Source organism: Delphinus delphis, chromosome 16 (genome assembly GCF_949987515.2).
Source record: "Delphinus delphis chromosome 16, mDelDel1.2, whole genome shotgun sequence".
NCBI lineage: Eukaryota > Metazoa > Chordata > Mammalia > Artiodactyla > Delphinidae > Delphinus > Delphinus delphis.
This window is the reverse complement of record NC_082698.1, coordinates 31426827-31453644: the sequence shown is the minus strand read 5'-3', so window position 1 is coordinate 31453644 and position 26818 is coordinate 31426827. Positions and strand designations below refer to the sequence as shown.

The window sequence follows — 26818 nt, the reverse complement described above, 5'->3', positions numbered from 1 at the left end:
CAGCTATCACTTGGTGGGAGATGGGGCTGGAGGGGGACGGGCTAGAGCCTGAGCCAGGTGTGAGCCAGGGCTTCTCCTAACCTCAGTGGCTGTCACAGCCCTGTGGGGGCAATGGCAGGTCCCAAGGTACTGGAGCAGAAGCCCTGAGGGTTGGGTAGGAGCTGGTTCTGTTCCGTCTAGGTGTGCACTCTCCCTGCTCTCAGCAACGTCTTTACCTTAGAGGGGAGCAGCACTAGAGCAAGGAGGGCTGGAGGGGGCACCGGTGCAGGTTGGGGCTTGTGCTGGGGTGGTTCCAGCACACCAGTCATAGCTCAGGACAGCTCCCCATCCGCCACTTCCATGAGCACCAATAATGCCCACCCTTGCGCCATTCAGACGCAGTGCTGGGTCCAAGCTGGCCACTCTCCTGGGCACAGCAGCCTTCACCCTAGTGGGGAACTGCACTGGGGGTAGAGGTGCCAGAGCGGGTGCTTGGCATGGGCTGGGGCCCATGCTGGGGTGGTCATGGGAAACTGACCAGAGTCCTGGGCAGTTTCAGTCTGTTTCCTCTACCTTTTCCAGTAGTAAACAAGCATGGGTGCACTTTTCTTGAGCAGAGTTTAGGTTTCGTATAGCCCTCCCGTTAGTCCCACTGGTTTTCAAACCAGCTAAGGGAACTCTTCCTGGTGTCAGATCCCAGGGCCAGGGTGCCCAATATGTGGTTCAAACTGTTCACTCCCCAGGGAGGATCTCTGAGCCCTTGTAATCTCCCTCCTCTTCTGTGTCCCCCTCTAGGGGCACAGGTCCCAGTTCTCTTCCCTTCGTACCTGACTCTGTGTGGATCTTGCTTTACAGCCTTGGTTGTATAAGAGTCGTTCTGCCAGTCTTCAGTTTGTTTTCAGTGAGAATTGCTCCACGTGTAGATGTATTTTCGATGTGTACGTGGAGGGGGGGAGCTCGTTGTCCTTCTATTCCAACATCTTAATCTCGGGCCACGCTGATATGCTTTAAATTTAAAACCTTTACAACTGGATAATGATCAGAGCTTTATGGGGAGTGTTAGGCCTCTTTCACTGTAGAGGACTTTGCAAAATGTCCTCTCATGTCTTTGCAAGAGCAAAGAACCTAAAATGTTAAAGACAGAAGCAATCTCAGTCATCACTCAGTTCACTTTATAGATGAGGAGGGCAGTGACCTGCCTTAAGGCCACTCCACTAAAAAGCAACAAATCAAGAACCAAGAACCAGAGCCCAGGGCTTCTGACTTCAAGTCGTTTGCATCCAGTCGAATATGATGTAGACATTGAAAGGAATTCTGGAGGTTCTGTTATGGAATGTTCACCAGAATATATCGTATGACAAAAGCTAGGGACACAACACGGTGTAATGTGTTACCATTTGTGACAAAATGGGGGAAGGAGATAATGTACATGCATGGTTATAAATATCTGGATATCCCTGGAAGGAAAGAAAAGCAAATAGTAATAATGTTGCCTCTAGGAAGAACTGGGATCAAGGGAGAGAGGGAGAAATGCTAGTCACCGGATACAGTCTTCTACTGTTTGAATGGTTTACCTTTTGCATGCATTCATTTGAATAATGAGTGAATTGTTTAAATAAACAATTTAAAATCAGTAGCTTTTCACTGTCTAAAGTTCAGGGAGTTACAAAAACTCTGCAGACTCTGGTACCCGCTCATCTCTTGCCAAGCCCATCTTGTGCCTTATGCTGCAGGCACATGGGTTCCTTGCAGTTTCCTTACTCTGCTCATTAAATAGAAGTTCTGCCTTTTTAACTGCTTTTAAGACTTCCTATCTCCTCTTCACTCCAGGCATACCCTGTCCTTCACGTTCATTCCAAACATGCCTTTCCCTTAGGGCCTTTGCATTTACTGTTCTCTCTGCCTGGAACACTCAGCCTCCAGATAGCTGCATGCTCCCTAACCTCCCTCGGGACTTGGCATACCCTACTTATCATAAAACAATGTCCACCCACTGTCACTTTCGTTTCTCTTTTTATGTTTATTTTTCTTCATAGCACTTGTCACTATGTGACTTTGTTTGTTGTTGCTGTTCACTTATTCTCATTAGAATATAAACTGTATTCTATATAGGGAGCAGACTCTATTTTATTTAGGAATTAAGTAAATACCTAAATTGTATCCAGCTTGCCCTAAAGGAATTAATGAAGAAATGTAATAAACCTGAATTTTGCATTTTAGGGACACATTGGGAAAATTATATATATATACTCTCTCACACACAGACACACGCACACACACGCTAAAATGAATACACATACACATTCCAGTCCTTTTATCATATCCAGAAATCCAGAAATTGTGAGAATGATTTCTGAACACATATCTCCCAGTGAAAAACAGCTTGAAAGTAGAAGCCATGAGAGACAGCCTACTTATTAAACTGATGATTATAGTCTGTGACCCATTCTTCTGAAAGTGTTCTTAAATAGGCTCTGGACATTTAAGTTACTGGGAAGCCAAATTATTGTCATAAAGTTGCTTAGGGCACATGAATTGGAACCTGAGGAGGTAGGTACTATTTAAATGCCATTATAAATGGCATGGAGCTTTCAGCCTGACGTGGCCATCTCCTCTCTAGGAAACTAAGATAGGCCAAGGCAGCCTCTCCCCGAATGATGCTGGGCTAGACTGGGCTCTGCCAACTTCTGCTTCTGAGTTTTCCTTGTCTTGCCATTGGTTCCTGGAGCCCCACTCTCCTGAGCATAAGCATTGTGTCACGTGGCTCACATACATATTTGTAGCTGTTCTTCAAGTATATGAAGAGGTCATAACTAAAACTCAGATTCATTCAACATACATTCATTACTTAATTGTAGATCTCTATCATGCATCTTTTGGGACAAAGGATTCCAAGTAAAAGGGTTAGGGTTTCATGATTTATTTTTTAATATTTAAAGAGGTTGATGTACATTCTCAGAAGTGAGGAACACTGTCCTGGTCTGACCATCTACTTCTGTTGTGATATTCCACTAAACAAGTTAAAGTACAGTTGATTAGATTTCACACTTAAGGTCTTACATCACCTTAACTGGAGTTTTTCCACAGTTTTTTTTTTCCTGATTTACGACCACAGATGGTTAATTACATCCGCTACAGATTTGACAAGCTAGGTTACTAAAGGTAATCTTCACCGCCTTCATTCAAAGCTTTGGGAATCTCTAAAGCAAAGGAAATATGGAGGACGAAGAGATTAATTTAGGTTTCTAGAAGGAATAGGTTTCGAGGTGGAACTTGAGACAGAATTTCACAAAGAAAGCAACTTTAGGGGCTTCGGAAACGGGTAAAGCACAAATGGAGGGACTGATAATCCCATCCCTCGCATGTGCGGGGCTGTTGTAACGCGAGATGAGGCCGACTCAATCCACTCCGAGAAGCGTTTATAAAACGCCAATTTGAGGCATCGGAACTTTCCTCCTCCGCATCGGGGAGCCATCGAAGGTTCTCAGCAGGTGAGGTGCATGACCGGATTGACCAGCGGAAGGATGATCAGCATTTTAATTTCTCCGGCGCTCTCTTCAGCCCTCTGCCCGCACCTCAGGCCGGCTTTGCGGTAGGTGGTGTTAGGGCTCTCGGGCAAAGCGAAGCGCAAGGCAGCATAGAGCAGACCGGCTATGCTGCCGCGTCCGGCTGGGGCCGCCAAGCCGCTGCCGGGCGTTGCACCTGGGCCCGGCCCGGCCGCCCATTGGACGGCTCCGGATGACCCGGCTGTATCGCGAGACGAGATTGGCAGCGGCGGGGCCGCATGTGCCCCCGCGCTGGCTTTGTACGCGGAGCCGCCTGCCGGTCCTTTAACAATGGGCGGCGCGAGCGCCCCGGCGCTGGGCCGGAGCTGAGGCCGGCGCTTCGCGGCCGACTGTCCGCAGCATGAGCGGGGCCGGCGTCCCCCGCACGCTGGCGGGGCTGGGCCTGTGAGGGCCGCGGTTCCGGGTAAGGGAGGCCGCCGTGGGAACCGGCAGGCCGGGGCTGGCGGCGGGGCACCGGACCCGCCCGGCCCGGCCTTTTGTTCGCCTTTCTGGGGCCGCGCGATCCCGTGCGCTCCTCTGGATGAGGAGGCGGCGGCCTGGGTGCGCGCTGGGGTCGGCCGGGCCTCGAGGAAGTTCCCGGGGAGGAGGGCGCCCCCGACTGTCTGCGGCGGGCACTCGGAGCCGCGCGGGCGTTTGTCTCCGGGTTTCTCGGCGGGAGGTTTTCACCTCGGGGGGCTGTGACTGGTGTCAAGTCTCCTCTTCTCAGGGCCGGCTGGAGAATTAAAGCCGGGGCTCGGGGAGCCCGAAGCCGGGCCCCCAGTCCGGCTTTCCCGAGCACGCGTCTGGGTCCGCGCCTTGGGAACTAGGGCCCAAGTTGGTCCCAGTTTGCCCGGCGCCCGGTCCGGCCGTTATCCAAACAAGCCGGCTTCTCCTGACCGGTGGCTCGGGCCTTACGTGCGGCGTCAGGGAATTGGTTTGGATCGGTGCTGATTTTAGGACGAGTCAGGTGAAGATGAACAGTCGCCCAGGGTGGCCTGAGGTCACACGCCTCGGGGAGGGGGCGCGGAGGGGCGCGTTGAGGGAGCTGGCAGTGACCGCGTCTGGGGTGTGTCTTACAGACTGAAGTTGCCGCGTCTGGCCAGGCGCGCCGCCCGGTCCCATGGAGCTGGAGGGTCAGTGGTGGCGGGGACAGCTGGCTGCAGATATCCATCAAGCTCTTCGATACAAGGTAACCGCGATGCCCCGACCTTTCCATTCGGTGTCTTATGCCAGTTAGTATGAATCTCGGCTCCCTGGAAAGCCCTGTCCGGGTCTTTAGCCACTAGTTTCCAGACCAGAAAAGGTGAGTTTGCCTATTTGCTCAAGGTTAATTAACTTCTTGGCTTCTTCCCTGGGTTGTAGCAGAAGAACCTGAAACTTGAATGAGGAGGGGGTGGGGCGTGGTAGTTGGGAGAGGGAAGGTGTGAAGGGACATTCTGATGTCCTTGTTTCCAGATGGAACATGGATTTGATACTGTATTTAAAAAGATAAGTGTGCTGGCTTTTAATTGGGCAGAGCAGCCCTCCTATAGTTGCTGTTGCATGCAGCTGTCTGTTACGTCACATTTGTACAACAGTAAATTCCCCAGCCTTTCCACTAACTTGCTGTGAGACTTTGGACAAGTTACTTAATTTTCTGCTTCTCAATTTCCTCATCTGTCAGATGAATAATAGAACGTGCTTTATGGGACGACTGTGAAGATTAAAATGAGGTAATACTGTAGATGTGCTCAGAACAGTGCTTGGCATATAGTAAGCACTAAGGAAGTGATAACTATTTGTTATTCTCTACCCCCGAAACCCCAAGACTTGGGGGGTGTTCAAAAAGCCTTAAGGTAGGAGTTAGCTGCTCCTTCAGCTAATATCAAAGGCCAGGAGTAGACCTAGTATATTTTAAAAGATTTTGGGGAAAAAGTACACCTTTCTGGCACAATGCAAATTTTGTTTATTGTTGCTCCTAAGTAACAATTTTATTCTGTATGTCACATCTCAGCGAAATGTGTCAGCTCTGCATCTTTGATAACCAGAAGAGAGACCAGATCCAAAATTAACTCTAACTTAACTTAATTTCACTATGGATAGAGAGAGCCACTCATTATGTATAGAAAATTGGAAAGAAGCAAAACAGCTGACTCTTTAATAAAAAGGTTGCTCACTGTTGGAGTTGAGAGATCCTGGGATGATAATGAACTTGTATCTTGATTTTTTTTTAACCAGGTTAAGTAGATTAGAAAACCTAATTCTGGCATAAATTGTTACAGTTGTACTCTTTTCTAAAGTTTGAGTTCTAAATGCTGCTTATTAATTCTGACATTCAGTCTCTTAGACACTAAATACACCTCAGCCCCCTAAGAGGCTGTTTGTACTACAGAAGAGTCTCAACTATGGCATGGTTCTCTGGAATGTTAAGAAGAGAGTTGCGGGTTTTCCACTTCGAAAATTGTCCAAATACCTTTGTTTTTTTATTTTTTTTTCAGATGTTGTCTTTCAGTTTTAAATGCTCTGATTTTCTAAGTGTCAGCTCTTTATTCCTCTGGTATGTGGTGAAAATATTTGATGTTAATGATACATATGTTTTGTAATGACATGAAACTTAAATATTTTTCTTGGTGATTTCCATGGTTTTCGATTCTTACATTTTATGAGTAATTTTAATCTTGAGTGATTACCTGAATTAATTTTGTTAGTTGAGGTTGGAAATGGATTTTTTTTCCAGCAGGTTTGTTGAATGTTTTTGTGTATTGAGCTCTGGGGAGGATCCAAGGAATAAGACACAACCTGTACTAAACTTACTTACAAACTATCAGAGGACGAGATAGCACAGGGCCTGAAAGAATGCTACTGAAAGTTGTCTTGGGCCACCTGTGGCATGCTACTGTGGGTTGTCTTTATTTTATCTTTAAGCATTGTGTAAGCCACATTCTTGCTATTTGACACAATGGCCACACTTTATAATTTGTTAATCAGTAAAACTTGAACCTGTGGAATTGGAGAGACCACTGTTTACAGTATACTGAAGTCAAGGAAAGTTAAAATGAACTTTTCTCACAGAGAATACATGTTAATTCCAGGCTATTAATTAGGTGATTTAGTTGGGTAGTCATATGCTTATTCAACATATCTGCATGCCTACAGTGTGCAAGGTGCTATGCCAGGGGTTGGAATGGTAATAGTGAATGAGACAGACATGATCCCTACCTTTATGGAGTCTAATCTCATACAATTTAGAGCATCTGAATTTAGGTCTTCCTTTGGGCAGCTGCCATTCAGGCACAATGGAAGGTATCTGTGTTTAGGCCCAAGGTTTGTGGAGGAGTAATTGGTGTGACCAGCCTTGCATCTACTAGGGAAGAGTAAAAATTACAACAAATGAAAATCCTCTTTAACCCCAAATGCCAGCTGTATTGTTTTTGTAAAATACAATCACTTCTCCCACCCCCCCACCCCCAACAAAGCAGCTGTCCTCTTATACCCTGTGTCTTCTCTTTCTTCTCATTGTTTTGCTATGTATACTAGTGTCTTAGGATGCTTGGGGAAGTATTTTCAGGAGCCTTTATGACAGATGGGAACAATGCTAATTTTGTGAGAAGCATCAAGAAAATATCCCACAGAGTTGTGACTATTCCTTCTATGCCTTTATTTCCAGCCTGACAGGACAGTTAACCCATTCTGGGAAGGGGATGGCATTTAGGGTGGTGAGCTAGTGGGGACCTGAGATTGGAGATGGAGATGACATGTTTAGGTCTCTCTGTGCTTTGGTCCTGTGGGATCCTGAGAAGCAGACAGGAACAAGAGCATTCAATTCTAGGGGATCAGGAATAGACATTAGAAAAAACTCATAAGCTGAGAAAAGCATAGGTCATTTCTCATGCATATAACTGCACTACATGGACAAGGAACTAAATCTGACAGCCATATGATAAGCCCTTGTACTTTACCATTTAAAATAATATAAAGAGAATGTATTGCACACATTGTTAACAGTCTCCTAGTGACGGCCCTTGGATTCTTGCCTTTGTTTTATCTTCATTTGGCAAAGTTAACATTGTTAAAAATAAAGTCCACAAGTGTCTTCCAGCTAAGTTTCCCAGTGCATCTTTAAGACCTTGTTCAGGCCTCTTTTACAGAAAGCCTGCCCTGGTTTTGTTTTTTCCTAACATCCCACCCCATGAGCTGGGTTAGATCTCCCTCCTCAGTGTTCTATAATACCCTGTCATTACTATATTATATTCTAATAATCTCTGTATTTTGGTTCACCTGCTGGCGAGAGGCTTGAAACTGTATTCCAGCTTTTATCCCTGAGGTTAAGCACAGTATCTGCTACATGGGAGATGCTCAATAAATGTCACATGATGACAGCTAAGAAAGTTGAAATTTGAAATGGTAACTCATTTGCACCATTGTAAAAATCTACAGAAACGGTAAAAAGAAGAGAAAAATCCTAGAGACTACATGAGAAATTCACATGTTCCCTTTATTTAGAGAAATTAGTGTTTTTTCTCTTCAAAGAGTTGAGCAAGCCTAAGCCAATGTGTTTTCTTTTTCTTCAATAGCATTTGTTGATTCTTTTTTCACTTATACAAAAATTAAAAACATAAAATAGCCCATTAGCCCATTAGCCTATCTCCCAAGTAACTCCTACTAATATATTTTTAAGTGATACATGCATATGGGTTTAAAAATTTTGGGATAGTATCTGGTGTTTTATTTATTTGTTTGTTTATTTACTTTGGCTGTGCTGGGTCTTCGTTGCGGTGCACGGGCTTCTCTAGTTGCGGCACGCAGGCTTAGTTGCAGTATGTGGGATCTTAGTTCCCCTACTAGGGATCGAACCCGGGCCCCCTGCATTGGGAGCGCAGAGTCTTAACCACTGGACCACCAGGGAAGACCCAGTATTGGGTTTAAAATGAGCTTTCCCCAACCCTCACTATTCCCTGATTCCCTAAGGTTACCAGCATTATTGGTTTTTTTCCTGAAAAGATACCCAATAAATTAGTATATTTGCAAATATAATTTTTTTGTTGTTGATACAAGAGGTTGTAATACATATTCACTGTTCTGTACCTTCATCCCACCCCACCCTCACTCAGTTTGTCAGAATTTTCCATATCAACACATATAGGTCTACTGCCCTTTATTTTAATGTCCACATTGAATCGATGTCCCTTAAGTTTATTTAATTAGTTCCTTGTTGCTAGACATCAAGCTTTTAAAAAAAATTATGCTTATTTCGAGACCCCCTATACCCTTTACCCAGTCCTCCCTCCCCATCTCCCCCCCAACCCCCATGGTAACCATCTTGCAAAACTATGGTGCAATTATCACAGCCAGGATAGTATTGATATTGATACAGTCAAGGTACAGAACATTTTCTGTACATTTATCACCACAAGGATCTCCCATGTTACCCTTTTATAGGCACACCCTCTTTCCTCCCATCCTCATCCTCCCTTAACCTCTGGCAGCCACTGATCTGTTCTTTATTTTTATAATTTTGTCATTTCAAGAATGTTACATAAGTGGAATTATGCACTATGTGATCTTTGGGGATTGGCTTTATCCACTCAAAATAATTCTCTGGAGATCCATGCAGGTTTTTGACATTAACCTTTTTATTCTACCATTTTGCTATTAAAAAGAGTGCTGCAAAGGACCTCCTTATATGTAGGATAAACTCCTAGGCCTGGTGTTGTTAGCTTAAGGGGTATCTACAGTCTGCATTTTCAAAAATTTATATTACCTAGTTCTCCTTCAGAAGGTTATATCAATTTGTCAGTGTCACCAATAATATATGGGAGTTCCTATATCCACTCTTGATAGCATAAGCAAAAAGTTAATAAAATATAATCTGGTAAGTGAAAAACTATATAGTTATCCCTCAGTATCCATGGGGAATTGGTTCCCGGATCCCTGCGGATACTGAAATCTGAGGATGCTCAAGTCCCTTATATAAAATGGAGTAATATTTGTGTATATCCTACACACATCCTCCTGTATACTTTAAATCATCTCTAGATGACTTAATCATCCATGTTGTAGCATATATCGAAATTTCATTCCTTTTTAAGGCTGAATAATATTCCATTGTATGTATATATTGCATTTTGTTTATCCATTCATTTGTTGATGAACACTTGGGTTGTTTGTTTCCACTTTTTGGCTGTTGTGGACAATGCTGCTATGAACATGGATGTATAAATATCTGTTTGAGTCCCTACTTTAACTTCTTTTGTGTATATACCTAAAAGTACAATTGCTGGATCATATGGTAATTCTACATTTAATTTTTTTTGAGGAATTGCAATACTGTTGTTCACAGTGGCTGCACAATTTTATAATTCCTGCCAATACACAAGGGTTCCAGTTATTCTATATCCTTGTTGACACTTGTTAGTTTCTGTTTTCTAGATTTTGTTTTTTGGGGTTTTTTGACAATAGCAATCCTAATTGGTATGAAATGGTATCTCATAATGGTTTTTATTTGCATTTCCCTAATGATTAGTGATTTTGAGCATCTTTTTATGTGCTTATTGGCCATCTGTACGTCTTCTTTGGAGAAATGTTTAGTCAAGTCCTTTGCCCATTTTTTAATTGAGTTGTTTTTTTTGTTGAGTTGTATATATAAAAGAGTCCTTTATTTAATCTGGATATTAACACCTTACCAGATATATGATTTACAAATAGTTTCTCCCATTCTGTGTGTTGCCTTTTCACTCTGTTGATAGTGTCCTTTGATGCACAAAAGTTTTTATTTTGATGAAGTCTAATTTGTCTTTTTTTTTTCCTGTGCTTTTAGGGTCATATCCATGTTACTTCCTTCCATTGTGATACCTTTTGGGTTTAGTGTGGCATTATGCTGAGCTCATAAAATGAATTTAGAACCCTTCCATCTTTCTCTGTGTTCTAGAAATACTTTAATAGTATAGAAATTTTCTAATTTTTAAAAAATGAGAAGCCTGATTAGAAGATACTAGTGGATGTATACTAGTCTGTACCTTCCACATCCCTGCATGTATAATACAGTATGCATCATACGAGGAACATATCTGTTACCTTCTAACCAAAAGCTTTGAGCTTCTTGTAGGGGGTGTGTATGTATGGTTTGGTTGGTATTTTGGTAATGCTGTTTTCCTGAAAACACCTGGTAGGGAAAACAGAATTCCCTTATTAAAAATCTTGTTAGAATACGTTTATTCCATAATGCAAGAAACACCTACAACTGGTTATGTCAGATATGGTTAAGAATAAGGAGAAAAGTTTGGTTTTAAATTTTAAATGCCATTCATTATCCTGCCACTCATCTTCTTCATTTTTGTGTTTTACTCAAGAAAAGTGTGTTTTAGGCACTTGTAAGAGTAATATATTGGGGGGAAAGTGTCACCTTTGCACTGTGGGAATAATTCTTGTATATGCTATGTTAGACTGAATGTTGTTCCTCTTGATTTAGGAGCTGAAGTTACCTTCCTACAAAGGCCAGTCCCCTCAACTAAGTCTTAGAAGGTATTTTGCGGACTTGATTGCCATTGTGAGCAATCGTTTCACCCTCTGCCCTTCTGCCCGACATCTTGCTGTCTATTTGCTGGACCTGTTTATGGATCGGTATGACATCTCTATCCAGCAGCTGCATTTAGTTGCACTTTCCTGTCTGCTTCTAGCAAGTAAGTATGAATCTGATATACATGACTGGAAAATTCCATTGTTTATAATAAAATAAATTTATATAGAACTCAGTGAAATATCACCAAATTCCTTTCATTCCAGTTTACTAGTATCGGAAAGTTTATGTTGAAAGTGCTTTTTGGCATAGCAGTTCTTAACCAGACATATTAAAAAGTGGCTCTGGAGTCTTAAAAGCATGTGTGCCTGGTCCTACATCCTAAAGATTCTGATACAGATGTCTAAGCCATTCCAGGTCTACTGACTCAATCTACATCATGGGGCCTGGATATTTTTTAACTTTTTAAAAGTTCCAAAGGTGATTCTGATGTACTTTTCCAATTGAGAACCATTGTCTTAAAGCAGTGGTTCTCAACCAAGACCAGTTGTGCCTTATGGGGGGTATTTGGCAATGTGTGGAGACAGTTCTGGCTGTCGTCACAACCTGGGCAGAAGGTAAACATCTGCAATTCACAGGACAGCCCCGCACAACAAAGAATTATCTAGCCCAAAATGTCAGTGGAGCTTAGATTGAGAAACTCTAAAAGGTACCATACTCTCCTGTTGTTAGAATACCTTCTACTGGGTATGTAATGAGTTGGATTAACGAACTGAAGATTCATGTGCAACTGCTATAAATGTGAAAACATCTGCTTTTGCAGTAGGCAAAACTACGTAGTAAGCTGCAAGGGAGAATCTGATAATGAGCCTTTTGGTGCCTTTCTCTTAACATCTTCCTGTAACACATTTCATTGTTTGTTAGTACCTTGAGAGAAAGAGGGTGAGTAAAGGCATTGAAAACTGAAAGTTTTCTTCTTTTAGTAATGTGAAAAGATGGTATTTGATATTGAAGTTGAATCCATTATGTAGTTTTTATATTATTCATGTCATTACAATAGAAATTTAAGTCCCACTTAAAGTAGCATGTAGAAACACTGACTGCCTTCACCTCTAACCTCCACTTGAGGGTTTAGGATCCAATGTGATTGCTGTCTAAGGAACATTCCTCCTCTACCCTGCCACCAGAATTCTTTCTAAAACACCTTTGCACTTTGACTGCAAATAAACCTAAACCAAATGCAGGCCTGTGTGGTATCATTTATGAAACCAATCTCTCCTCAGATTTTCTTTTCCTGCCCTTATTTTTCCTTTCATCTGATGACCTCAACCTCTTATCTCCTTGAGCAGGTCTTTTTGTAAGTTATTTCAACTCCTTTGTGGATCAGGCTGAATATAAATAAACATAGCCCACTGATGACTTTCCACTGCCTGTGGGTTGAGGTGGAAACTCCTTATTGTAACATTTAGAACCTTTCATCTGGACCCAGCCACCTTTCTAGACTTGTCTTCCAACCCTGTCCCCATGTAACTTAAGTCAAATTCTTACCAGAATAGTATATTTCCTGAATATCTATATTTCTCTCTTAATCTGTTATCCTCTGAGATCCAGACACATCACCTGCTCCTCTCCCCACCATCCAGAAAGCCAGAGTATGCTTGTACATTTATAAGTAACCTTTAATTTAACCTTTAATTAAGGTTTCATCCTCATAAGCAATCATGTGTACAATTCTGTATATGTTTCATCACTAGCTATGAAGCCCTTTGTGGTTTAATAGTTTGCATAGGATTGGAAAAACCCATACTTGACATGTCAAATGTGTGAGTATCCACATGGAATGGCTTCTTGTTATCCTGAGAATGTTAGTTTATTATAGGATCAGTTTATAGTAGAGAGACACTGGAAGTCAAACATGCAAGTTAGGTTATTTTAAAAACTTAGGATCATTAATGAAAAATTGCCTGCTATGGTTATCACTGTCCTTTTACCACTACCAAGCCCTACCTGGTCTATGCCTATGGACTGAAATTATGAGTGATGCATAGTCAGTTCGTATACTGACTTACATTTGTGACTAAAATTACTAGTAACTTACTAAGTTACTTGGGGATTATAAACTAGATATTCATAAACTACATGTCACTACCAAAGTTCACCGAGGTCTCTAGTTGAATGACAACTCTGGCCACGATGCAGTACTTGGCATTGGTGTCAGGTTTCTGCTATTTCCACAGTTTGGGGAAAGGATACTTTATTTGTGCACCATCTTAGATTGGTTGGAATGGAGTTTTCAGTTGTTCTTGTTTTTAAATTATCTATTACTGTTAGTTTAACGTCGTGATCAATTTATTTTATTGAAGGTTATTTGATTTAATCCGTGTAGTAGTATGTAGTTCTTTTGGCTCATTTTCCAGGAACTAGGATTTGCATTTGCTGTGTTCAAATGTGAACTGTTTACCACCTGTTACTAAAAGAGTCAGATACCGCCTCCCTTTGTTCTACTGACCCCACCCCTTTTTCCCTGAGAGAGAATTGCTTTTACATTGTTCCTCTTCCACTGGAGAGTGGGAAAGTGTGAGATAGGTGTCCCCCAGGGTCTCAGCTCCTCCCAAGTAGGCACTGGTCAAACGAGTTCAAGCTATCAGCTCTTCACTAGGGTCAGGAATCAAAGAGACTGGCCCTTAGTAGCCCACTGCAATCTCTCCTCCCTCCAGTCTAACTTTACTACAACAGAAGTGCTTAGGATGCTTATAAACTGGTAGTCTGTTTTCAGTATCTAATGTCTGTTTTAAATTTGTGGAGTTCATTCTAGTGTTTCTTACACTCTGTCGGCTTATATTTGGATTCCGATGTCAGCTCTCCAATTAGTTATCATAAACTTTATTCAAATAGTGCTTCTCTCCTCACAGAATGGATGTCCCCCTCCCCCAGCTGCTCCCTGCTTTGGGATGGGCAGCCTGTTGTGTAAAAGTGAGAAACAACTTACAGCTGACAGGACTGGGTGACGGCTGTATTTCAGTTATTAAATAGGTCAGAAGGCTTTTGGGAGTTTGGCTAGAAATGGAGCACAGCTTGTAAGTTCAGGTACTAATGCATATCCTGCTGCCTGGGTGTACATACTATTAGAGGTAGGAAGAAAGGGCCTACAGACTGGGGAGAGGCGTGTAGTGTTTTAGAGCAGGGATTATAGGAAATCTATATGGATATAGGTTTGAATCTCGTCAGCAATATGAATTTCAACTTGAACTTGAGTCTCAAGTTACTTCTCTATAAAATAAAAATAGACACCTTACAAAGTTGTTGTGAGGATCAAGTGGGGTAATATGTTGAAAAGCATGTATGAAATTGACACATAAAAGTTAGCATTGTAATGATTAATTCCTCCATAAGTGTTCTATAATCTTCACTGGCTCCCTAGCCCCAAAGGTTTTGGCTCATTCCAGAAAAGACTGATTTATCCTGGGAAATTCTCAAACTCTAACTCTTTGACATGTATACCCTGGCTTCCCTTGCCTTCTGTGATCAGCATTGAACTTGTAGAGAGCATGGAAACAGTCTTAAACGTGAGGCTTTTGATAATTTGCTCAAGGTATTGTGTAACTAAGATTTTGGAGTCAAGATGAAGCCAAAGTGAGATTATAGGCTTTTAATAGTAAAAATTTGTGACAAGAACTTGTTTCTCCTTGCTCACCAATACTGGGTTGACAAAGCTTTTTACTATTTGATGGGTGAAAAACTGTATTTCACAGATGATTTTGTTGATATATCAATTTTTAGTGAGATTAGAACCTTTTTTCTTTTTCCTATGAATTGTCTCTTCTGGTTCCTAACCCATTTTTTAATTAGATAGATAGTCTTATACATTTGTGAGAGTTCTTGGTAAATATTAAGGATGACTTTTTTCCTACTTAGTAATAAAAGACTAGAATGTGGGTTGGCAGAGATTACAGTGACATCTGATCCATGCCCTACTACCACATATCTGCCATTCACTCCTGGCTTTGAAAATGTGCTGGTTTCCATGGCTGATCTGAACATTTCCTATAAAGACAACCTGATGTTTTGTTTCTGTGGCCCCTAATTCTTTGTTTTCTGGGAAGCAGATGAGAATTTCCTGTGCCTTTATTTCCTGTTTGGGGGCCTTTATCAATATAATCACATGGCTTCTGGTATTTCCTTTCAATTGAAGAAACTGATCTTTGTGATCTGCATGTGGTATTAACGGATAGTAGATTTAAAATAGCCACACACATAGCGTTCAGCACAATAAAAACTGGATATGAATGCAGATACTCATTGACGCTGTCACACTTTTTGAAATCCTTTAATATCCATGTATCTGAGTGTATTACTATATATAATGAAAAGGTTCCAAAAAAACTTAAACATTAATTAAAATCCCAAGTATGGTTATTTATGCAGCATGCAGGTTATTTTTTATCTTTGCAAATCAAGATGCAAAGGCTTTCATGCTTGTAATAGCCAAGTACTTTATAAATATAAAAACCCCATGGATGCTTAATAATATAAAAGTTTGTCTATTCTGGTAGTTGTTGTCCCCATTTAACCTGGTGTAGTACTTTGGTCTAGAAGCACAGATTTGGGAATTCAGACATAAATAAGTCTTCCATTTTGGGTTTGACTCAACTTAATTGACTTTAAATGAATTGGCCAACCTTGCTACCTTGGTTTCTTGAGCTGTGAAATTGGTCATATACAACTGTTTTCTATGTTGAAAGTTTCAAGGAGATAATATGAAACATTCTTGATCCTTGAATTAAACAGTGGATTGTGGTATATTAATTTCTTCAAAGGAACGTCAAGCATGATATAAAAAAACTCATTAATTTTTTACAATACTCCTTTGAAGTATACTGCCAGTATTGCTGCTTCTACACAAATAGAGTACTTTGAAAGTCTTAATGATTCATCCAGAGGGACTGAACTAAATTCCTAGGTCATTCTCCTTCTGAAGAATTCCATTCGGTTATACTGAGAACAGTGGGTTCATCTCCTATATTTATGCAGTGATCATGCTGGATGACTGTCATTAAGACCACTTTAGTGCTTTCAGCTGTACTAATAAATGCCTCTGGCAAAACTTGTGAAATTTATCTTTATGTGATTTGAATTGGGAAGGCCTATCTAGATTCTTGAAAAGTCTGAATTATGTAAGTTTTTTGGATCATCTCTTACCTGCAGCGATGTTAAGAGTAGTTTAAATCTAACAAAGTTCAAAATTTCTGGAGTGGGAGCGAAATTTTAAACTTCTCTGGGACTAGACTCTTCTTAAAGTTATGAGCTTAGAGTCTCTTGGCATGGGAGACAAAACCTTCTACTCTCGTTCACCCTCCCTAAGCAAAGACCAGGGTAGTTAGCAGTACTTTTTCCCCAGCCCCTAAGGCAGGCTGACTTGAACAAACCTCACTGACTCCATTATGTGGAACATCTGGGCTGAGTGATTCTGGCCACTACCATTTGTTGTCAGAACTTCAATGTGTGGTGTAAACCCATTCCTTCTGGAAGAGAAACTTCACAGGGAAACTCATTTGGTTTCTTCTGGTTTGGTAGTCTTCGTGGTCTTCCCCCCAAAATGTTTTTAAATTGTTAAAATTGTAAGATTTCTAAAGAAATCAAATATATTTAAATAGTTATCAAAATAGTAGAACAAAAAATTTATATAGTAACATATAACATATTCTAATTATGAGCAAGTGCAAAAGCTATTGTGAGAAATCTATAATAATTGCAATATAATATGACTATTTTATACCTTAATGTAAAATAGAACATAATGCTAGGAGGTAGAAAGCTTCAGTTTTAATTTCCCTTCTTCTATGGATAATCATGGAACAAAGACCCAAAGAGATTTGACAATAACTCTTTTGGTTCTGTTGCTGCATTTGGAAAATCATAATAGTACTTGATAGCTTGAGTTTTCTCCAGCCATAACTTTTAGAAACATCTAAAGTGAATGATTTATATATAGTAAATGCTTGCTTGGAAATTAAAGTGTGAGATGGTACATAATCCATAGAAAAATTATTCAGGGGCTGGAGAGGGCATTTTATTCCTCAGCTGTGCATATGGATGAGTATTTCCTGAAAAGAAGTTAATGCCTTCAAATAATGACGTTCAGCCATCAGAGCACCTTTACTCCTATTCTGCTTTGAGTAAGGGGATATAAAAGTGGTATAAAATATCCTCCCTTTTCTTAATAACAGACTTGGCTAGGTTTTTGTTTTGAATTTAGAAGAGGAGGAATAGGATTTTTTGTATAATGAGAATGCTTATGTTAGATACTCACCCAGTTTTTTTCCTCTAATCTATTTGTATCTCTCTGGAATTGAGATTATGCTGAAAATATGCTGAGATGAAACACTTGAAGCTTAGCTATTTTTGATTTTAGATAACTATGACATTAAATTCTTTAAACTTTCTTCTGTTCTAACATAATTTTCTTTTACCAACTACCGCCTGACCCCCAAAAGAAAGTTCCTGAAAAGATTCAGCTGGTGAGATGATGGAGTTATTTTTTCATTGGCACATAGGACTGTTTTCATTACACAGTAGGACATATATCAAAATGTTTACACATTCCGTTTTTTTTTTTTTTTTTTTGGTTTTTTTAGGGGAGGGTGAAGGGTGGGGAACAGAGGCACTAGGAGAGAAAACATGTAGACATGAGAACCACAGAGTTCTGGCACAATTTTATCTGCCCAAAGTAGGGGAAAAAATATCTTTGGATCTAAATCTTTGCACTAGGACAGCAGATCCCATTTAAGTGACTAGACTTATATTGATCACCCACCTAACATTTTCTCTCTCACTCTTATTTTCCTTTGCTTATAAGGTAAATTTGAAGAAAAAGAAGATAGTGTGCCTAAGCTGGAGCAGCTCAACAGCCTGGGTTGTATGACTAATATGAATCTAGTATTAACAAAACAAAATTTGCTACATATGGAACTATTATTATTAGAAACCTTTCAGTGGAACCTCTGCCTTCCAACAGCTGCCCATTTCATTGAGTATTATCTCTCCGAAGCTGTGCATGAAACCGATCTTCATGACGGCTGGCCAATGATTTGCTTGGAAAAAACTAAACTCTACATGGCCAAGTATGCAGATTACTTCCTGGAAGTATCTTTGCAAGGTGAGTCATTGTAGATGCCAGTAAGTGACTTGTGAGCTTGTGACTTGCGCATTCTGTTGCTTAGGTTCATTTTTGGTGTCTCCACAGATTATGCCTTTCTAAATTATGCACCTTCTTTAGTAGCTGCAGCATGTGTGGCTTCTTCAAGGATTATACTTCGTCTTTCTCCAACGTGGCCTACAAGACTGCATCGTCTTACTGCTTACTCCTGGGATTTCTTAGTTCAGTGCATTGAACGGCTATTGATGTAAGCCTCTTTGTTCTTGTGTTTATAATTTCTTATTAACATTCTTCATGTATAAGGGGCCCTGGGAACAAGTTCTCAAAGGCCCAGAGCTTTTAGGATACTGGCTCTGACAGCTGCCTGCTGCCATGAGCAAGCCCCTGTATGAGCAGTACTTGGTGGAAGGGGAATTCCTTTTGGCTGTTACCCAGGTAGAGGTTGTCATTGCTAGTATGATTCGGGGTACATAATAAGGAAAGGAGGTGCTCTTGCGTGAGCCCACAACTCTGAGATCATCCAGGCAAATCTTGCCTCATTCCCACATCTTTGAATTGTGGGACCATCAGGATGTCACCAAAGTGGCAGTCATATTTAAGTACTTATTGTGGACATAGCTCCTAAGCTGAAAATAGCCCTTAAAGCTACCAGCAGCCAGTTCCCAAGGGCTCTACCAAGGAAAGGAGCTTTTAGAAAGCTAAGAGTGAGATCTTTCTGTTGAAATTATGGTTGCAGTGACTGCTACCTGGGCAGTGGGGCAGTCCAGTGAGTCAGCTGTTAAGGAGTTGGGTGTGGTGCATGGCTTTCCTGCAAATTTTTCTCAAGTTAACATTATTAACAGTTTCCTTTCTCTCCATATTGCAGCGCTCATGACAATGATGTGAAAGAAGCAAACAAACAGAGAGGACAGGCAGGACCTCAGCCAGCACAACTAAGTGTGTTCCAGACAGCCTCCCAGCCCTCTCGGGCAGTTCACTTTCAGCAACCTCAGTATCTCCATCAGACGCATCAGACCTCGCTGCAGTATCGCCATCCTGTATCGGAACAACCAAGCTGTCAGCAGATTGTATCTACCACACACACCTCATCTTACACACTACCGACATGTCCTGCTGGCTTCCAAACTAGTGTTCAGGGCCTTGGGCACATGCAGACTGGTGTTGGGATGTCACTGGCAATACCAGTAGAAGTTAAGCCCTGTCTTAATGTTTCTTATAACCGGAGTTATCAGATAAATGAACATTACCCTTGCATTACTCCATGCTTTGAAAGGTGATTTTATGAGAAGGTAAGACTGGTAACCCAGACTGTTTGTGACTCAAAGCTCTGGGGCAAGCTTTTTGTAAACTTCTCTTCAAAAGCAAAGGGATCCAAATGGCATCAGAACTCTTCCGACACCAGCACCAGGAAGACTGAATATCCCTTCCAATGCACCATGAATATCTGGGAGGACTAAGCTAACACTGCAAACACTTTAACAGTGTGTATGTCAAATGCTGTTAAAATACATCCTTATATGACACAAATTTTAAAGCCCCAACTGATGGTCCAAATATTTCAAAAACATTCAACACAAGAGAAAACTTGGACAGACTTCAATTTGCCGTTTTGTGATTTGACCTGTGGTGGCCTCTGGGCCTAAAGTTGGCTTATATGTCAGAAACTAATGTTTATCTGTGGACTTGCCAAACAGTCTTCTTATGAAGGAAAGTTACAGTATTAATTTTTGAAGAGGTCCTTTTTTTTATTCTGCAGTTTTGAGTTATATTTTTGATCTACAAATGAATTTCTGACTAAGTTTAAACTCATGAATTGCTATGATATACCAGTCTGTGCAGTTAAAAAAATTTTTTTTAGATATTCTATATAACTTCCTTATCACAGGTAGTATAGGTATCTGGATTTATGTACTAAAATTAAGGGTGGAGTAGCTCTCTTATCTTAAAATCATGGTCATAAATTTTTGTTGTTTTTTTCCCCTAAAGATCAGCCTCAAATATTTAGAATTAAACACATTTAACTCAGGGAATTTGAACTACTTGGAAACTCTTAACTGTAATGCAACATGCTTTGGGAATGTTATAGTATGAACTACCTTAATAACATAGGTTAGTATACTCCTGCTAGAATGTGTTTTCAAACGAGAACATAATTGTATCCTAGAATGAATGAAGTGGTGGTTCCTATCATTCATAATACATATATGAGTTTTGCATTTCTCAGTGCAATCAATGATTTATACTCAGATTTGATATTATTCTAAAAAAGTTTTTTCAAGGGAAGGCAAAACTGTAAAATGTCAGTACTAGAATAAAGTCCCATAGGTTTATTTTGAAGTGGAACATGGCCAGGGTAGTTCTCAGGTTGTGCTAGAGCAGCACTTTGTTACATGGAAGACAGGTTTTATAAGCAACCTTTGAATCCAGCTAGTCAAGAGTAAGCAGGCAAAGGTGACTTTCATTAGATTGGCCCCAGGACTGCCCTGGGACATGTCACTATACTGGTGATGAGTGAAAACAGCAATAAGTCATTACAGCAAGGGCAATTTGGGGGTAAAGAGTTTGGAGGGAATAAACTGAAAAAGTAAAAAGAAAAAAATCATTGTAATAACTGAAACTGTATACATTGTGCTCTTAACTGTGGGAGAAGAGATATTTGGTGGAGGGAAGCTTTCTGATTTAAAAATTAGTGAATTGTGTCTTTTTGTTTGTGTTTTTTTAAAGGTAGCACTTGAATAGAAGGGAAACTGCATGGCAGGTATGTAACTGCCACAATATGCATTGAAGACAAACTTATTATAAAGATGTTGTGGGTATGCAGCAGGAGTCTCAGTAATCAAGCCAATGGCTTTTGTTAGGAAGGGAAGGGACTCAACACAGCAGCGGATCGATCCAGATGGCTCCAGTAGATGAATGTGGGTGGGTGGCTTCTGTCAGCATGAATTCTTAGAGAATATCCTTTCCTTTAAAGAAAGGTAACTTTTAGAGTACATAAGTACATAGGGCATGATGTGGAGTTATTAGTCTGGTAGATAAAATGAAAAACCACTCAGGTAAGAACACTCACTCATGGCAGTTTTCAAGCATGAAAATTGTTTTCTGAAAGTATCACCACTTTCTCTTTACAGAAGGCTGCTAATTGGATTTTGGTAGTTCTTACCTCAACAGAACTTGAATTATTTGGGGGAAGGTGGGTTCAAAAGAGAATATATCATTCACATTCAGAACCTAGCAACCTGGACCAATTTTCAGTATTTTAACTACCTCAATAATACTATGAATGTAAGATACTGGGATAGAGATCCCAACTTGAAACAACAACTGGTGCCTATGGTAATTTAATGTCTTGTCAAATGCTTTTACTGACTGGTTTAAATGTCATTCTTGTTATAGAATATGCCTTTTTAAAAATCCTATAATAACACTTTCCCAGTTTATATTTAAAAAAGCTAAAGAACACTGGATTAAATTGGGGGGGGGTGTAGAGTAAAATAAATAATTGGTTCCTGTCGCTGCATACCCAGGGTGGGGTGGGATGGGGTGGTTGGAGAACCAGAACTATTTTTAAAACATTAGGTTTCAATATAAATACAACTCACAACTGCTAGCTTCGGGGGGTGTGGGTGGGGGAGTGGTGTGGGTTTTGTTTTGTTTAATTTATTGATTAGTCTTTAAAGTAGGTTTTTTTGTTTTTTGAGATTACCGGACCATCATTAAATGTGTACTGTGAAGAAATTAATGATATGCATAAAGGGCTTTACCAAAGTCCACTAAATAAACACTAAAGTACAGACTGCAAACCAAAATGTATCTGTTATGACATTAATTGCAAATAGCGGTATGGTGCTGAAGTCCACACCAATGGAATTAGATGAGTGCTATGCACTTAATTTTAAAATAAAACTAGTTTTTGGTAAAATGGTTTTGGTGTTTTGTTTTAAATATAAATATGGATATCTGCAGCTTCATTAAACCATATCATGTAAGTCAGACTTGGAATTATACTTACTAAGAAAAGGCTATCCAGATGGAGAATATAACCATAGTAGTGGGGAACATTTGTCCATTCATTATGTATTCCATACTGAGCACCAAAGCCAACAAAAGTATATTTGACACCACCTTTTTGGACATTTGAACATAAAATCAGTTGTTAGTAATGTTAGAATTGCAGCGTATAAATTAGGAAACAATGCAAGCTGCAGAAAATCTGAAGTCTGATTTCAAAAGTAGGGATGCAGAAACTGGTCAAAGGTGCCAAAGGTGTGAGAGGGTCAACAGTAATAGTCTTCATTTAAGCACCATTTGCTACTTAATTCAACTTAAAATTTAGCAGATAAAATTTGTTTTGAAGAGTAAAATTTTTTAACAGGTTTGTACATGTGGGTTAGGAATTTATATCCCTCAGAAGTATTTTTTTAATTAGTTCTGTGTACTGTCGCTTACTCGCACCTCAAGAGAGTCAGTTAATACTCACTGTTCTTTAAGGCTGAATTTAAGAAAAAGAGCAACAAGCATTCCAGACCAGGGGAGGTAGCTGTACACTGAAGTAATTCTGAGCCCCGTGTGATAAGTTTATATTCATCAATAACTGGCCTTCTCAAGCACATAGTGATAGACTTACCACCTCTCTAGCCTCAAGCAGCTTACATTTAGCTTGATATGACAAGCTCACTTGAAGTATTAGAATGGTTATAGTCTGGAACTCAGTTTAAAATTATCTTGGTTAAGGGATCACTCAACTTTCATTTTAAAATCTAAGATTAAAAAAAAAATTTTTTTTTAATTAATAAGTACAGTCAGTTGAAAACATCCAGACCAGGCTCCTGCTCCCTATGAAGATGCCTCTCATCCCTAACCCACTGCCACTTTTTTTTAAATTAAAATTTTCTATGACATTTTATTTTAAGAGCAGTTTTGGCTTCACAGCAAAACTGAAAGGAAGATGCAGAGATTTCTCCCTGCCCCACACATGCACAGCCTCCCCCATTACCAACATTCCCCCACCAGAGTGGGACACTTGTTACAGCTGATGAGCCTACACTGAGACACAATCACCCAAAGTCCATAGTCTACATTATGGTTCACTCTTGGTGCACATTCTATTACCACCATTATAAATGTATAAAGGTGCAATGGCATACAATTATAAATGTATAACGGCATCTATCCATCGTGTATTTTCACTACTAAAAGTCTCTGCTCCACCTATTCGTTCTTCCTCATGCCATTCCCCACCCCCTTACCCACTGGCAACCACTGATCTTTTTATTGTCTCGGGACTTTTGCATTTTCCAGAATGTCACACAGTTGGGATCATTACAGTATGTAGCCTTTTCAGATTGGCTTCTTTCACTTAGTAATACGTATTTAAGTTTCCTTCATGTCTTCCCATGGCTTGGTAGCTCGTTTTAGTGCTGAATAATATTCCGCTGTCTGGGTGGATCAAAGTTATTTATCCACTCACCTACCAAAGGACATCCTGGTTGCTTCCAAGTTTCAGAAATTATGAATAAAGCTGCTATAAACATCCATGTGCAGGTTTTACTGTAGACATAAGTTTTCAGCTCCAAAGAGTGAAACTGCTGGATAGTAGGGTAAGAGTATGTTTAGTTTGTAAGAAACTACCAAACTGTATTCCAAAGTGGCTGTAGCATTTTGCATTCCCACCAGCAATGAATGAGCTCTCTTGCTCCACAACCTTGCCAGCATTTGGTGGTGTCAATGTTCCAAATTTTGGTCATTCTAACAGGTGGGCTTTAATTTGCATTTCCCTGATGACAAATGATGTGGAATATCTTTTCATATGCTTATTTGACATTTGTATATTCTTCTTTGGTGAAGTATCTGTTAAGGTCTTTAGCCCATTTTTTAATCAGGTTGTTGTATATTTTGGAGAATAGTCCTTTATTAGATGTATTTTGCAAATATTTTCTCCCAGTCTGTGGCTTGTCTTCTTAATCCCATGACACTGTCTTTTGCAGAGCAAAAGTTTTTAATTTTAATGAAGTCTAGCTTACCAATCTATCATCATTTAGGAAAGAGAATTACAGATACTGAAAGTCTGGCTAAATAAATAGATCATTGAGGGTATTGTATAACCGGGGTATTACAAACGTAAATAACTATGGGAACAAAAATATAAACCTCACAGAAACCTACACACAGAAAACAAAGCAAGGAGTTTATATAGTAAAATACTTTAAAAGGTATAAATACAGAAACTATAACAATATGACACAACTAAGACCATATATATCCAATTAACAAATGTAAATGAGCTAAATTCAACTATTTAGAGAAAAAGAATTTCAGACTGAATCACAAAGCAAAACTCAAATCTGTTCTAAATAAAAGACCTACAACAAAAATGAAATGATTCAGAAGGGTTGAAGATAGAAGGATGAGTAAAGAGATACTAGAAACAAACAAGTAGCAACATCTTAGTAATAGATATGGCTGGATTCAGTCCCAAATTAAACCAGACCAGGAAAGGGGGGGGGATACTCTGTAATGCTAAAGGTTACAATTCACAATAAAAATGAACAGTTATGAATATCTGTGGATCAAATAACCTTGCAACAATATTACATAAAATCTACAGAGGATATAAGGAAAAATAAAAGAAAAACATAGGTAGTAGGAAACTATAATTCATCTCTCTTGGTCCATGAGAGGTCAGTAATTTAAAAAATAAGATATAGAAAATCTTAACATATTGTGGTATACTTAATTGACATATATTGAGAAATTCTGAGAAGGGAAATGGTATAGACCTGGCATAACTAAGACGGATAGGATAACAAAGGACACTGACAGAGCCTGTCACCTATGCCAACAGCAAAACTCTCAGTCTTCCAAAGAGGCTTAGACAACTGACACTGCTTTTTTTTTGACTCATCAAGGTGTCTAAAATCAGAATTTAGGTCCCAGCCAGCAGAGACTTTAATGGGTCTCTGCTGGCTGCCAGCTAATCTGCAGCTCACCCCCAAAAAACAAAATCCATGGTTTCCAAACTACACAAATTCCCATTTTTGCTTTTGCTAGATGAAATTAATCCATTACTGGTTTCCCTTGTGTACGAGTAAATAGTGTACTAATAATTAACTATACCTAAGTTTTCTTTCATAATATTAAGCTCTAATGTGAAGTTTCACAAAACTTGACTATGTATTAACCCATATACAAAACAATCAACTTCAAAAAGTAAAGTTAATGTAGAAAACATACTCTCATGAAAGTGCAATGAACAAAAAATACATAATAGGACCTCCCAAAAAATCTCAAACAATTCTTGGATTAAATAAGAAATCCAAACCAAAATTTCAAGAGTATGTACAAAATCACTATTGTGAAAATTCTACACACCAGGAACTCCAGAATAAACCTAAAACAGTGCTCAGAAGAAAATTAACATCCAACTGAAAAAGTATGAGAAATAACAAGTAAACCAAACAAAAACAGAAGGAAAGAAATGCAGAAATTAATGGATTATTAAAGAGAAAAACAAAGAAACTAATACATACATGCATGCAATGCAGCCAGACAAAAGAAAATACAGTTTAAAAATTGGAAAGGAGGAGGTAAAATTAGCAATATTTGCAGACATGATTGAACACCTGGAAACTCCAAGATAATCAATTGAAAAACTAATACAGAGAATAAGTGAATTCAATACATTGTCTGGGTACATAATTAAAATAGCTTTTATGTATACAAACAACCACCAGTGAGATTTACTGAAAGATATACTCAATTACAATGCCCACCAAAAGAAGGTAAAATGCCTAGCAATAAATATAAGAAATGTGCAAGATCTACATGAAGAAAACTTTAAAATACTTGTGAGTGACACATAAGAATACTTGAACAAGACATACCATACACTGGGGTAAGGAAAATCGACATGATAAAGATGTCAATTCTCCTTAAGTTAATCTATAAATTTAACAATCTCACAGGCTTATTTTTTTAAATGAACTGAACAAGTAAGAATAACTAGGAAATTTCTGAGAAAGGGATAATGAAAAGAGATAAGCCCTCTAACATATTAAAATACATTATGAACATGCAATAAATAAAACGCTATGGTACCAACAAATGACTTGACAGATAATTCAATGAAACAGAATAGAAATTCCAAAAATAAACCTAAATATATATGGAATTGAATATGTGATAAAGGTAGCACCTCAAGTCAGTGGAGGAAAACATGGATTATTCAATAAATTGAGTTGGGTCAGTGGGTAGCCACCTGGGGGAAAAAAAACTGATCCCCATCTCAAAACATATAAGAAATCTAGAAGCTATAAAATTTAACTATATAAATTAAAACTTTTTTCCGCATGGCAAAAATCACCATAATCAAAGTTAAAAGACAATCACATGGGTCAAGTATTTGCAGCTGATCTCTAGGCAAGGGCTAATTTTCTTAACATACAAAGAGGGAAAGATATAAACAGGCAGTTCCCAGAAAAAGAAATACAAATGTCTCTAAAGGAAAGATGTTTAACCTCATGTTGAAGTTTGATGACAGTGTTGGTAAGGGGGTAGGCTTTATCTTACATGACTTATGGTAGTGTCTGATTAAATAAAATTCTATGAAGGGCAAATTGGCAATTTGTATCAAAATTACAAATGCAA

The 26818-nt window shown here is 39.4% G+C and overlaps 1 protein-coding gene across 2 annotated transcripts; it reads left to right on the top strand.

Annotated features, from left to right (window-relative positions):
• The first annotated feature begins 3390 nt into the window (after positions 1-3390).
• CCNJ (cyclin J) lies at positions 3391-22083 on the top strand. Of its 2 annotated transcripts, none has more exons than XM_060034401.1 (6): positions 3391-3948; positions 4604-4713; positions 10972-11182; positions 17876-18175; positions 18299-18422; positions 19041-22083. In XM_060034401.1, exons 2-6 carry the CDS (start codon positions 4645-4647, stop codon positions 19450-19452), a joined length of 1116 nt encoding a protein of 371 aa, XP_059890384.1. In that variant the 5' UTR covers positions 3391-3948; positions 4604-4644; the 3' UTR covers positions 19453-22083. The 2 variants fall into 2 exon arrangements, with proteins under 2 accessions (XP_059890384.1, XP_059890383.1); XM_060034400.1 differs by having other exon boundaries at positions 18263-18422.
• The last annotated feature ends 4735 nt before the right edge of the window (positions 22084-26818 follow it).